At 38.9% G+C, this 12,649-nt stretch overlaps 1 protein-coding gene across 7 annotated transcripts in view; it reads left to right on the forward strand.

Moving 5' to 3' along the window:
- The window catches only part of LOC110466230 (protein furry-like), a 90,201-nt gene that overhangs the window by 40,673 nt on the left and 36,879 nt on the right, over positions 1 to 12,649 (forward strand). For 5 of the 7 annotated variants that reach the window (XM_021522618.1, XM_021522619.1, XM_021522623.1 and 2 more), the window contains 13 exons: positions 68 to 342; positions 619 to 695; positions 1,822 to 1,981; positions 2,548 to 2,648; positions 3,479 to 3,661; positions 4,014 to 4,185; positions 4,839 to 5,049; positions 6,576 to 6,674; positions 7,010 to 7,241; positions 8,447 to 8,658; positions 10,234 to 10,344; positions 11,150 to 11,249; positions 11,846 to 11,943. In XM_021522618.1, the coding sequence (XP_021378293.1) occupies positions 68 to 342; positions 619 to 695; positions 1,822 to 1,981; positions 2,548 to 2,648; positions 3,479 to 3,661; positions 4,014 to 4,185; positions 4,839 to 5,049; positions 6,576 to 6,674; positions 7,010 to 7,241; positions 8,447 to 8,658; positions 10,234 to 10,344; positions 11,150 to 11,249; positions 11,846 to 11,943 (2,031 nt within the window). The remainder of the gene's footprint in view (positions 1 to 67; positions 343 to 618; positions 696 to 1,821; positions 1,982 to 2,547; positions 2,649 to 3,478; positions 3,662 to 4,013; positions 4,186 to 4,838; positions 5,050 to 6,575; positions 6,675 to 7,009; positions 7,242 to 8,446; positions 8,659 to 10,233; positions 10,345 to 11,149; positions 11,250 to 11,845; positions 11,944 to 12,649) is intronic. The other 2 variants (XM_021522620.1, XM_021522621.1) reach the window with 2 other exon arrangements.

Genomic DNA, 12,649 nt, shown 5'->3' on the forward strand with positions numbered 1-12,649 from the left:
ATCAGTGCTCAATTTTCTTCTTTCTAAAGACAGGACTTTTTTATAGTTTAATTCTTCCTTTGACTAGGCCAAGCGTGTGGTGAGCTACCTTGGGCGTGCCAAGCCGGAGCGTCTGGTCGACGAGCTGATGAACGAGCTACAGACAGTGGAAACACTCAATATGAGTATAGAACGCACACAGACCCCGCCCTTTTTCCGCCTCTCTCAGATCAAGAAAAGTTTGCTGCACATCAACACAACTGACGATGAAAAGGTGGCCACACACTTCTCTGACCACCCACTGGAGAAGGGAACACTACACACCAAGAGGCACAGTGCTAATGATGACCTGCCCAGTGAAAGGTACACAAGCAACCAAATGACAGTCCGCATGGCTTTCATTATGCAGTCTTTCATGTGGAATGATTTGACTTACGAATTTCAGCACATGCTGCACATCAGGTAGAAAAATCAATGTAGAGGTTATGAATAAAATAATAATCTATTGTTATAATGAAAAAAGTTACTTCCATATGTTCTGTTCACAGTTTTGGTGAACAGGTTGCAAACTTGCGATCTCCATTCTGTCAAATAACAATTTATTGTATGACATTAATGAGAGATATCATTCTTTGACAGCAGCCCTCGCACAGATTCCACCCCCTCTCTGAGGAGTTCGTCCAGTACCTCGTCCAATCCAGATCAGTTCCTGATGGGTAGGTACAAAGTAACACATGACCTAGCATGCTTACAACCCACCAGGCATTGAAACCCTGTTTTTTTTTTAAATCTGACTTTAAATCTTAACGACAGGTTTCCAGTATATATATTTTCATTATTCACCTTTGAAGTTAAAGTTTTGACTTTAGAGTTTTGTAAACATACTTGTTTAGTGGCATCGCTATTTTTTTCACTTTTCACAATAGTTTTAACCCTTTCGCCACTGTAGACTATAATGGACTCCTCCAGATCAATGCATGGAAGAGTTTACTGAAGTTACATAGGGGTGAAAGGGTTAGAGAGCTAAATTAGCATAACTGCTGAATGTACAATTACTGCTGTATTACTTCATCTTGTAGATGCATATAGTGCTAAATCAAGATGCTGTCACTTGGAAATTATCATTCATACATTGGAGGCCCAACCCTAATTTGGTACATCTACCACATTTGACGTCTAGTATTTCCAGATTCAAACCATCATTCATCATAAAACCGGCAACATCGCAAAACTTACCCATGTATTGATCTGCCACATACCGTAAATATTTGCATATTGTGCATAGTGCTCAGGTACTTTAACGGTGAAAAAATGTCTAGCTGGACTTATAGTGATTGGCTTTTTTTATCGAAGCTGGTCACCTAACATCAGATTTGCGTTTAAAAAACTCAATGCGAAATAAATGTGTGAAAAGTTGCAAAGGAAAGTCTGATGACTGAATTTTAATTGTGTGAAGACCGAGCTTGGGCAGTGCTTTCTGTTAAAAGGTTGATTTACTGTCAAAGATATAAATGTAATCACACATTAATGCACTTAAATTGATCTGCAGGGTTGAATACATATTTAATTTTTGAAAAAGCAACAATAATTAATTAGAGTTCAATTAAATTTTCAAATAATTCATTAGTGTGAAAATATGTACTTCTTTAAAACAACATGTCTAGAAAAGTAATGATTTAAAAAAAAAAGCAAATTAAAAGCACAACTAATCACGTTACAGCAGTGTTTAGGGTCACATACACACAGATGAAACATGGGATACTGGTATGCAACAAAACATAAAATTTCCTAGCACATACTGTACAATAAATTTGTGTGATTACAATCACTTTGTTTTCACAGATGAGGACCTACATATGCCTACCAGTGGGCGGGGATGTGAGACGAGGAGGAGTGAGTCTCCGATGCCCTATCCTCTCCCCATGCCAGCGTATGGCGGATACTTTGCTCCCCTTACAGAGTATCTTCCGGAGAACCTCCACCCCACAGCTGGCTTTCACAGGTTTGTCTCCCTTTGATTACACTTGTTACAGACTTTTTCATTCCTGAATCAGAGATTTTTGTACAAAGTAAGACTTTACATGAAGGTCTAGCACAGTTTTCAGATTGAAAACCTGATAGATCTAAGTTAATATTATTAGGTTAAAAGAATAAAATGAGGTTATTCCTGTTAATAGTTAAAAAAAAAGTCTCAATTTTTATTGTCAGCAATTTTGAATGTATAAAGAATGAGACCAGGATATCTCACACTGGTAAAAGTGTTGATACACCTGTCCAGGGTAAAAAATATACAAACTTTATTAATTTTATAACAATTATGGAACAAGTTTTCACAACTCATATTAAGCGCTCTTGTTGGCCTGGATGTAAGCCAGCGTAGGGTCTTATTGTGGGAGGAAACCGGAGTACCCGGAGAAAACCCATGTGGTCGGGCAGGTGGAAGGCTAGTGCCTTAACAACTGTGCCACCCGACCACCCGACATAGCAGTAATGTTCCTGTCAAAACTGGTACTGGGTGGCCTGCAGCAAATTGCAATGGATGATAAAAAAAGATGTTCTTTATTACAGGAGTAACATAGCTGTAATGTTCCTGTCAGATCTGGTACTGGACGGCCTGGAGATCGACTGGTCAGCTCACCTTCCCCTCATGTTACATGTCATATTCTTAGGTAAGATTTTGGTATCTATAAGATAGCCATTAATTTATAGTATTCAGAAACAAATCATTTGCACAGAAAGCAGTTTAAGTTGTGTGTGTAAAACTCAAAGACATGATAGGATTGCCATTATTATGGATTAGTGTAGATGACTTGGACTTTGTAAACTGACTTTTCTTGACTAATTCATGAAGAATTTTTGTCTTTCTTATTTCACTCAACTTGAATGTCTTGTAATGAATAGATTATTTATTGCCTAATCAAAAAAATTGACATTGATGCTTAACACAAATAAGGTGAAATATATAAGTCATTGCAGTGTTATGGAAGATTACTAATAGGAAGATCAGAATCAGAATGATAAAAACAACTGGTTTACATTTTAGTTTCTATGCCAAAATAAGTGTCATTGGGAAAGTCATAACGCTTTCTGTTACTGGAATAAAATTCTGATTTTTGCTACCAGAATTTTTGCAGAGGATTTAGTTTCATAAATAGCCATTTCATGTGTCTTGTATGCTTAAAATGATGTTGAGTGATCAATGTGAAATACAACACTTCAGCTGTAAAACAATACGTGTCACTAAATTCTGTAAAGATACTTGCTGGATATACTCAAATTAACCAGAGACTTTTTCTTCTGGTTTAGTATTATAGACTGACATGTTCACATGATACACTGTCTAACAGGAAATAAATTCACTTTGAAAACTAAATCTTTAGACAACTTTTCCAACAGTTCTTTTCTCCATAAATGAGCAATTAAAAAAATAATGTAAAAAAAACCCCACAAAATTTAAGCACAAACAACCTCATATTACGTAATATTTTGTTGCGTACAGGCCTAGACCACATGCGGGGTATGGTGTACGAGCACTGTAAGAAGCTACTTGAGAACCTGATGTTACTGGCTGCTGCCCAGGAGCATGAAGGTGTGGCCCGGGTTCTGCTGGAGTACCGAAGTAACATCACGGATACACTCCGCCTCATTGCCGCGGACGACAAGGACATGCCCAATACATTAGGTATGTATGGTATAGAGGGATACTTGTTGGTTTTGTGCTTTCCATGTAAATATGATTTGTGAGGAAACATATTGTGTAAGAAATAAATCTTGTTGCTACATCAGAATGTCATTGTCTTCTGAAAAGATTTCATTGGATCGTCATGACTATATAATTTTACGTAAATTATAAAACTTAAAAAGTGCTGACGATAACTTGATTGCACTGCTAAAAAGTGCTGACAATAACTTACACTGCTCTCTTGAACCTTATGCTACTCACTGTCTAATTTAAACAGTTCACTAAAGATATGAGTTGTCACTGTATAGCTTAAATTGTTCCCTAAAACAACTTTATTCTGCTGTATTTTCAGAAGGCCATGGCCAAGAGAATGAATCGGTCGGGAGGTCAACATTCAGTCTTGACAGTGGTCAGGCGGTGATAACACCGGATGTGTCTGCACCAATAGAACAACCGGCTGACCCGGACTCCTTGAACACTGTAGAGGAGGTGGTGAAAGCTATCTTGGATTTCATGGATGCTAAGTAAGGCTGGTGAAAATATACTGCATGGCACAATTAGAAAATCGTGGTAGCTTGATTTTCACTGGTGTATTACTGTAGTAGGAAATGATAGTGGTATCCAACCCTCTGTCCATCCGACCAAAGCAACAGTGTTACAAACCATCCGTCAGATTTGTACCAAACTGTACAAGCATAGTACAAATATACACATTTTCATTCCTATACTTTTTCAACATATTTTGTAGGGCTGCAACGATACATCACAATATTTTGAATATGGTATGATACACAATGTCATTTCTTAATTTAGTCTACTCATATCCATTCCAACAGCTCCAGCTCGGCATGCACGTCAAAAGACGTGAATTGTATGAAAAGTTGTTACATTGGGATTAAAAATTTGCAACATATCATTTTGCTTTGCTTCTACTGTCACTATATGTACCCTGACATGTACTGTATCGTGACTACAGTATCGTGACACATATTGTTTCGCTATGTAATTAATGTATCATTGCAGCTGAATATTTTGACAGATCACTTTTAAACTTGGTACTCTATTTAATCATCACGTTTAGTAAATTTGTTGGTATTGCTCTCTCGATTCATATATATATACCGGTACATCATACTGGTGCAACTCTCGTTTTCATTCACCTGTGCTTGGTTTGTAGACGAGGACGCCCCCTGTGGAGCTGTGAGGATATCACACCTCGAACACTCAATACCCAGAGTGCTGTGCGCCTCGAGTATTTCCTTAAGTGTGTTGTGAAGTGCTTCAAGGAGATGCAGCCTCTGGCATTAGTGGAACAAAGATGGTCCCAAGTGGCGCTACAGCTGGCCCTGTCCTGTTCCTCACGCCACTATGCTGGACGATCTTTCCAGGTATTTGAAGACCTTTTTGTATGAATTTGTTTTTCTAATCATTTAGAAGTGCATGCACACAAAGGTGTAAAATGTGTACGAGTTGTCCACAATATACAGCCTAGCCAAAACCGACATTGATTTTGTGGACAACTCGTACACATTTTACACCTTTGTGTGCATACGCTTCACTGGTCATTTGTCTGATGAAGGTGACAGTGTACATATTGTACTAGTCTTTGAAACGTCACATAGAAAATGTATTGGTTGTGTAAAAAGAACTTTTCATAATCTTTTTGTATAAACTATGTACAGTAAATGCGGAACAACCGGTACGTCTGTTTCATAAATATAACAATTTCTGGTATAAATCCTGACGAATCTGCAGCCTTGCAAGGCTTTGTCAAGGCTTGTCTGAAAGCAGTACATTTGTATCAGATTACTAGGTCCGACCTTATTTAATAAACGAATAACTGTGGTTTGACTGGTTCAAGTGTTTAAACGAAAACGACCTAAGTAAACAAAGCCTGAGATTATTCTGGATTCTGCCATGTTTGGGATGTAACAACACTTTTCATTGGTTAATAACCATGGATTGTTGGACGATAGATAGGCCATGCACATGCATGTATTATTTTCCAACAGACAATGCTCTTCATTTCTCACCCTTGTTATATATTCAACCATAATACACACAAATACGTTCATCATTTCTTAAATAATCTCTTAAATCAGGCGGGAGATTTTAGTCTGAGCCCTCCTGTTATACTGAAGTGGCAAAAAATGGACCTGCTGCCCTCCTTGAATTTTTTCTGACTTCTTTCTTTTCTCTCCTGTCTCTTATTTACTCTTTCCTTTCAGCAGTGGTTCCCTCCATTCTTCAGGGGCTGCACTAATGTGCCTCCACACTGTAATGTCGTTACTTTGAAATAGTAGAATGACATTCCGTTTGTTCGGACTAACATGAGATGTACATGTGTCTTGAGACACCACAGTAAATTAAAGAAAGGTAGACAAGTGAGATATTTAAAAGAGAATTTATGTGTCCCTTCTTTTATTATGTGTAGCAGAACTAGACTGGGTAGATTGTCGGCAACCAGCAGGTAGCTCATTGGGTACAGCATCCATCTTAGAGTTTGGAGGGTCCCGGGTTCGAACTCCTTTCAACTCCTGTAACAGGGGTGCCTGTGACCAACCCTTGTTTCAAGCATTGAGTGTATGCTTGACAAGGGGATACCCTAACATGGGTTGTAAATAGTTGTGTCTTCGGGGATGAAGACTTAGAAAAAGGAGGGAGGAATGTAGCAGAACTAGAATGGTCAGATTCTTGACGACCAGGTAGCTCAAATAGTAGAGCGTCCGTCTATAGTTTGGAGGGTCCTGGGTTCAAACCCCGGTCTGCCTACTATGTATTTTTCTTCTCATTTTACATATGCTATAGATTTTCTGCCAAAATACATGATTTATATACGACATGTAAATTTCAATGAGATTTTTCACTATGTATAAAAAGTGTTTATTGAATACAAACTGATGTGTTTATACAGGTTTTGCGAGCCTTGCACATTCGTCCATCTACACAGATGTTGTCAGATATCTTGTCAAGGCTGGTTGAGACTGTTGCTGAACAGGGCGAGGACATGCAGGTAAGGTGGACTTATTATTGTCTTAAAGGGGATTTCCTGCTTCTATATTTTGAACTTAAATTCAGTGCAATTCCAGATTTAACATTTCTTCCTCCAATTTTGGTAACTTAAACAAAACAAAACTAAAATCAAAAGACAATAAAATCTTATCTGAATTTCTTGCAGTACCGTTTTTGGGGACAATAAAAGCTCTTCAGAGCTGATGGTACTTGCTTGATTGTACTGCATTAGATAAATTTAGTGTTGTATAATTATGTATTGCTTTAAAACATTAACTGATGTTAACAGTATAATTATGTATTGCTTTAAAACATTAACTTAACTGATGTTATCAGGGTTATGTAACTGAAATCATCCTGACGCTAGAGGCTGCTGTAGACAATCTCGACCTTGAATTTCGCCCAATGGACTTCATGCGTGAGTTGTTCATTTCAACGCCAAACCTTGCGAAGGATGGGGGATCTGAAGGAAGAAAGAGCTGTGCATTGATGGCCCCTCGTCATCCCTCGCCACATCATGCCCGCAGTACCAGTTACTCCCAGGGCCCAGTTCATCGCACTGCCCCCCGTAAGTAATGGCTACACCAGCTTTACCATGTCTTATATGGATAATCATATATATGTTTATTAGTACAATGCTTTCACAAGCAAAAAGAAATTTTATTATCTAACCATTACTTGTCTGGTTGTCCCATTATCTAACCATTACTTGTCTGGGTGTCCTAGTATCTAACCATTACTTGGCTGGTTGTCCCATTATCTAACCATTATTTGGCTGGTTGTCCAATTATCTAACCATTACTTGTCTGGTTGTCCCATTATCTAACCATTACTTGTCTGGGTGTCCTAGTATCTAACCATTACTTGGCTGGGTGTCCTAGTATCTAACCATTACATGGCTGGTTGTCCCATTATCTAACCATTATTTGGCTGGTTGTCCCATTATCTAACCATTACTTATCTGGTTGTCCTATTATCTAACTATAACTTGGCTGGTTGTCCCATAATCTAACCATTACGTGGCTGGTTGTCCCATTATCTAACCATTACTTGGTTGGTTGTCCTATTATCTAACCATTACTTGTCTGGTTGTCCTGTTATCTAACCATTACTTGGTTGGTTGTCCCATTTTCAAGCCACCACTTCTCTGGTTGTCCCATTAGCAAACCATGTGTCTGCTTGTTTTGTTATCCAGTCATCACTTAGCTTGTTGTCCCATTATCCAGCCAGTGTTTTAGGTGATAGATTTTCCAATTTCCTACAATGAAATTGTACTAATAATCCAGCGGTATCACAATCTATCCATTAGTAATGGGCTGATGATAAATTATAATCAAAAATTGATCGGTCTGCCCTTTCCGATTTCAATTATAGGTTACAAATTCCATAATCGATACAATCGAAAGTCATATATTTTTATGATTTATACTATCTGATTGATAAAAATGCATAAATGTTGCTCGATATGCATACATTATAAAAGAACAAAACCTAATGTATAGTGTACCACTCTGTCTATTGATGTAATAGTAATGTTCTCACTTTATTTGGGTATTCAGTCCCATATAATTACAAACTGATTATGCAATCGATCATAGATCGGTTCACTACTTCCAATTACAAACCAATTATCAATTATAGTTTTTAACCGATTGCCAATCACTACTACCCATTTAACTTTTTAGTGAAAGTGACTCCCCTTTCGAGGTTTGACTTTATCTTGAAGTAAAGTGGGATATTTTCTTCTTTGTTACTAAACCATTTCCTCCTTAGTAGACTTACGACTGCGCAGTGGCACTGAGGTGGAGAACCGCATGCGGGCAAACATGCCCAGGTCGCGGAGTGCACATTCCCTAAAGAACCTTGACCATAATGGGGCGGAAGACAAACTGACCATCATGTCTCAGATGTTCTGGATAGCTGTGTCCCTCCTGGAAAGTGACTTTGAGTACGAGTTCTCACTGTGTGTGAGGTTACTGAGTAAGGTGAGTACGAGTTCTCACTGTCTGTTAAGTTACTGAGTAAGGTGAGTATGAGTTCTCACTGTCTGTTAGGTTACTGAGTAAAGTGAGTACGAGTTCTCACTGTCTGTAAGGTTACTGAGTAAGGTGAGTATGAGTTCTCACTATCTGTGAGGTTACTGAGTATGGTGAGTAAGAGTTCTCACTGTGTGTGAGGTTACTGAGTAAGGTGAGTATGATTTCTCACTGTCTGTAAGGTTACTGAGTAAGGTGAGTACGAGTTTTCACTGTCTGTTAGGTTACTGAGTAAGATGAGTACGAGTTCTCACTGTCTGTTAAGTTACTGAGTAAGGTGAGTACGAGTTCTCACTGTGTGTGTGAGGTACTGAGTAAGATGAGTATGAGTTCTCACTGTCTGTTAGGTTACTGAGTGAGGTGAGTACGAGTTCTCACTGTGTGTGAGGTTACTGAGTAAGGTGAGTACGAGTTCTCACTGCCTGTTAGGTTAATGAGTGAGGTGAGTACGAGTTCTCACTGTGTGTGAAGTTACTGAGTAAGGTGAGTACGAGTTCTCACTGTCTGTCAGGTTACTGAGTAACGTGAGTACAAGTTCTCACTGTCTGTTGAATAAGGTGAGTACGAGTCCTCACTGTCTGTTTGGTTACTGAGTAAAGTGAGTACTAGTTCTCACTGTCTGGTAGGTTACTGAGTAAGGTGATTACGAGTTCTCACTGTCTGTAAGGTTACTGAGTAAGGTGAGTACGAGTTCTCACTGTCTGTTAGCTAGGTTACTGAGTAAGGTGAGTACGAGTTCTCACTGTCTGTTAGGTTACTGAGTAAGATGAGTACGAGTTCTCACTGTCTGTTAGGTTACTGAGTAAGGTGAGTACGAGTTCTCACTGCCTGTTAGGTTAATGAGTGAGGTGAGTACGAGTTCTCACTGTGTGTGAAGTTACTGAGTAAGGTGAGTACGAGTTCTCACTGCCTGTTAGGTTAATGAGTGAGGTGAGTACGAGTTCTCACTGTGTGTGAGGTTACTGAGTAAGGTGAGTACGAGTTCTCACTGTCTGTTAGGTTACTGAGTAAGATGAGTACGAGTTCTCACTGTCTGTTAGGTTACTGAGTAAGATGAGTACGAGTTCTCACTGTCTGTTAGGTTACTGAGTAAGATGAGTACGAGTTCTCACTGTCTGTTAAGTTACTGAGTAAGGTGAGTACGAATTCTCGCTGTGTGTGTGAGGTACTGAGTAAGATGAGTATGAGTTCTCACTGTCTGTTAGGTTACTGAGTGAGGTGAGTACGAGTTCTCACTGTGTGTGAGGTTACTGAGTAAGGTGAGTACGAGTTCTCACTGTCTGTAAGGTTACTGAGTAACTTAACTTATTGTAAACATTATAACTATATAAGAAATTTCATCACATTTTTATTTTGATAAAGTATATCAATCTATTCTTCAAAATTATTTTGCGTATAAATTGTTTTTTGATTTGAACAAATTTCCTTTAAACATAGTATGTGTGCTATGTATCAACATGCATGCAGATAAGTTATTAATACTTGACTGCATTTTTATTCTTCTGAATTTGCAAATATTTATAGATATTGACAAATATACAACCAGAAAGACCAGAGTGTCGTGAACGTTTGGAGAAGATCCAACAGCAGATAAAATGGACAAACTTTCCAGGGATCCAGACTCTCTTGTTAAAGGTACAAGTATTTCACATTGTGGGTGTCCATGGAAGGTGTGTGATGCCTTTGTGCATTTGTCAAGAACATTGTTATTATAATGCAATGTCTATGCAATTTAAGAAATGTGATTCATACCTTAGGTATTTCATGTAATAATGAATTTTTAGGTCACCTGAGCTTTAGCTCAAGTGACCTATTGCTATCCGTTTTCGTCCGTCGTCGTCCGTTAACATTTTACATTTCGAACTTAAAGTCAAGTTCTGCTGGGCCGATTGAACTGAAAGTTGGTAGGAATGATCGCCTCATGGTCCTGACAAAGTGTTGTTATTTTTCGGGTCAATCAGAAATACAATTTGGCTGCCATGGCCGCTATTTTGCTACTAAGTTCTAATAGGCCGATCTCACTTAAAATTGGTCTAGGAATGATCAGCTCATGGTCCTGACAAAGTTCAGTTAACATTATACTATTTTTTACTCAAATTGGTACATATTTCAACAAAAAAAATAATACTGTAGACTCAGGTGACCGTTAAGGCCCATGGGTCTCTTGTTATTGATAATAATCACTAATCAGGTTAGTTCAAATTATGGCCATGAAATTGGACATTTGAAGGAATATTTACTTTACAAAATGTTTGTATAAAAGTGTATTCAAGATGTCATGATTTTATAGAATTAGTATTTTAAAGGGGTAAACAACTAGACGTCTCAAGGGAATGTTTTTACTACACAATTAGTGCAGACACAGCACAGTAAATGTTTTCAGACAATATAACCTTGTCTGACCTTGAGAGCGTTCGTCAATGTGTGCATTTTGTTGAAGGGATTTACATCTGGTGCGCTGTCAGAGCTGACCTGGTCACTGTTGTCTCGACTGACTGTGTGTATTGCTGCCCCTGTGGTGGACCCCACAGAAAACTTGGGTGAGTATATATATCAGTGCTCCTGTGGTGGACCCTACAGAAAATTTGGTTAGTATATCAGTAACACTGTGGTGGACCCCAAAGAAACATTATTGGAATATATTACTAGTGTAAAAGATGTGCATTGATTAGGTTGCCTTACAAGCGTCAGCTGTATGGAATTTCCCTTTAGCTCAGCGGTAGAGCATCAGGCTGGAGAGCCAAGGGACGCGGGTTCGAGCCCCAGCGTCGGCACTATCTTTATCACTATTCCTCATCCTATTACAAACTGGTGCCGTTGACCCTCCCCGTTCAAAGTAGGAGAACCCTTGGCGGGGAGTCAAAGAACCTGGGCTGGTGTTTGAAAAAAAGGGGGGAATAGTGTTAAAGATGTGCATTGATTAGGTTGCCTTACAAGCGTCAGCTGTAGGGAATTTCCCTTTAGCTTAGCGGTAGAGCATCGGGCTGGAGAGCCAAGGGACGCGGGTTCCAGCCCCAGCGACGGCACTATCTTCATCACTTTTCCTTGTCCTTCTACACCAGCCCAGTGGTGGAAATCACCAAAAATGTTGTATGTGTCGATATATATTCATTTGATAAAATTTGCCATGTTGCAGGCTTTCCAATAAATGTTGTTGCCCTCCTGCCCTTACTGGTACAGAACTACGAGAACCCGAGCCAGAGTTGTCGGGATGCAGCAGACCACATTGCACAGGTACAATTCCATCCATTTTTTTCCTCTTGTATTTTTTTCTCTCTCCGGATTGGGCCCGTGTTAGGTAAGGTTTGTATGATAAACACTAATTACCTGACTTCTATTACAACAATATGCCAAAGCACCAGTACACAGTCTCTAGCTACAAGTTTGACAAGATGAAGCAAGTCCATTACTATTTATTACTTCATGAAGGATGTGAAATTTCATCTAAAAATTGAAATTACCTATCCACCTATTTAACCCTTTCACCCCTATGTAACTTAAATGAACTCTACCATGCATTGATCGAGATAAGTCAATTATAGTCTACAGTGGTGAAAGGGTTAACTAAAATCACTGGCTACTGATTCACATTCACAGATGTATATAAAATTGGATAATGTAATAAGTCATTTGACTTACATAAGTCAAATATGATAAATATTTTAAGCTTTTGCAGTTGTACAACATGATAAAACAGCTATTGCAGTAATAGTCCTAGTTGCTCATCCTGTTTGTCAAGATGGATGTGGCATAGAGGTCTGGTGACATTTAATCCCTGACCAACGGCTAAGTCCGAAAGCTTGGAAAAGAGTGGAATTTTTAATTTCTTAGTATTGCAGTCATGTTTTCACCAATAGCAATATTGTGACAGAGGGGGGTTGCTCGCAATTAGAAGCCCCCTCCCAAATTTTGGCCCACCTTTTTTCTCAGGACGGGGAGG

This window comes from Mizuhopecten yessoensis, unplaced genomic scaffold (assembly GCF_002113885.1).
Source record: "Mizuhopecten yessoensis strain PY_sf001 unplaced genomic scaffold, ASM211388v2 scaffold11125, whole genome shotgun sequence".
Lineage (NCBI taxonomy): Eukaryota > Metazoa > Mollusca > Bivalvia > Pectinida > Pectinidae > Mizuhopecten > Mizuhopecten yessoensis.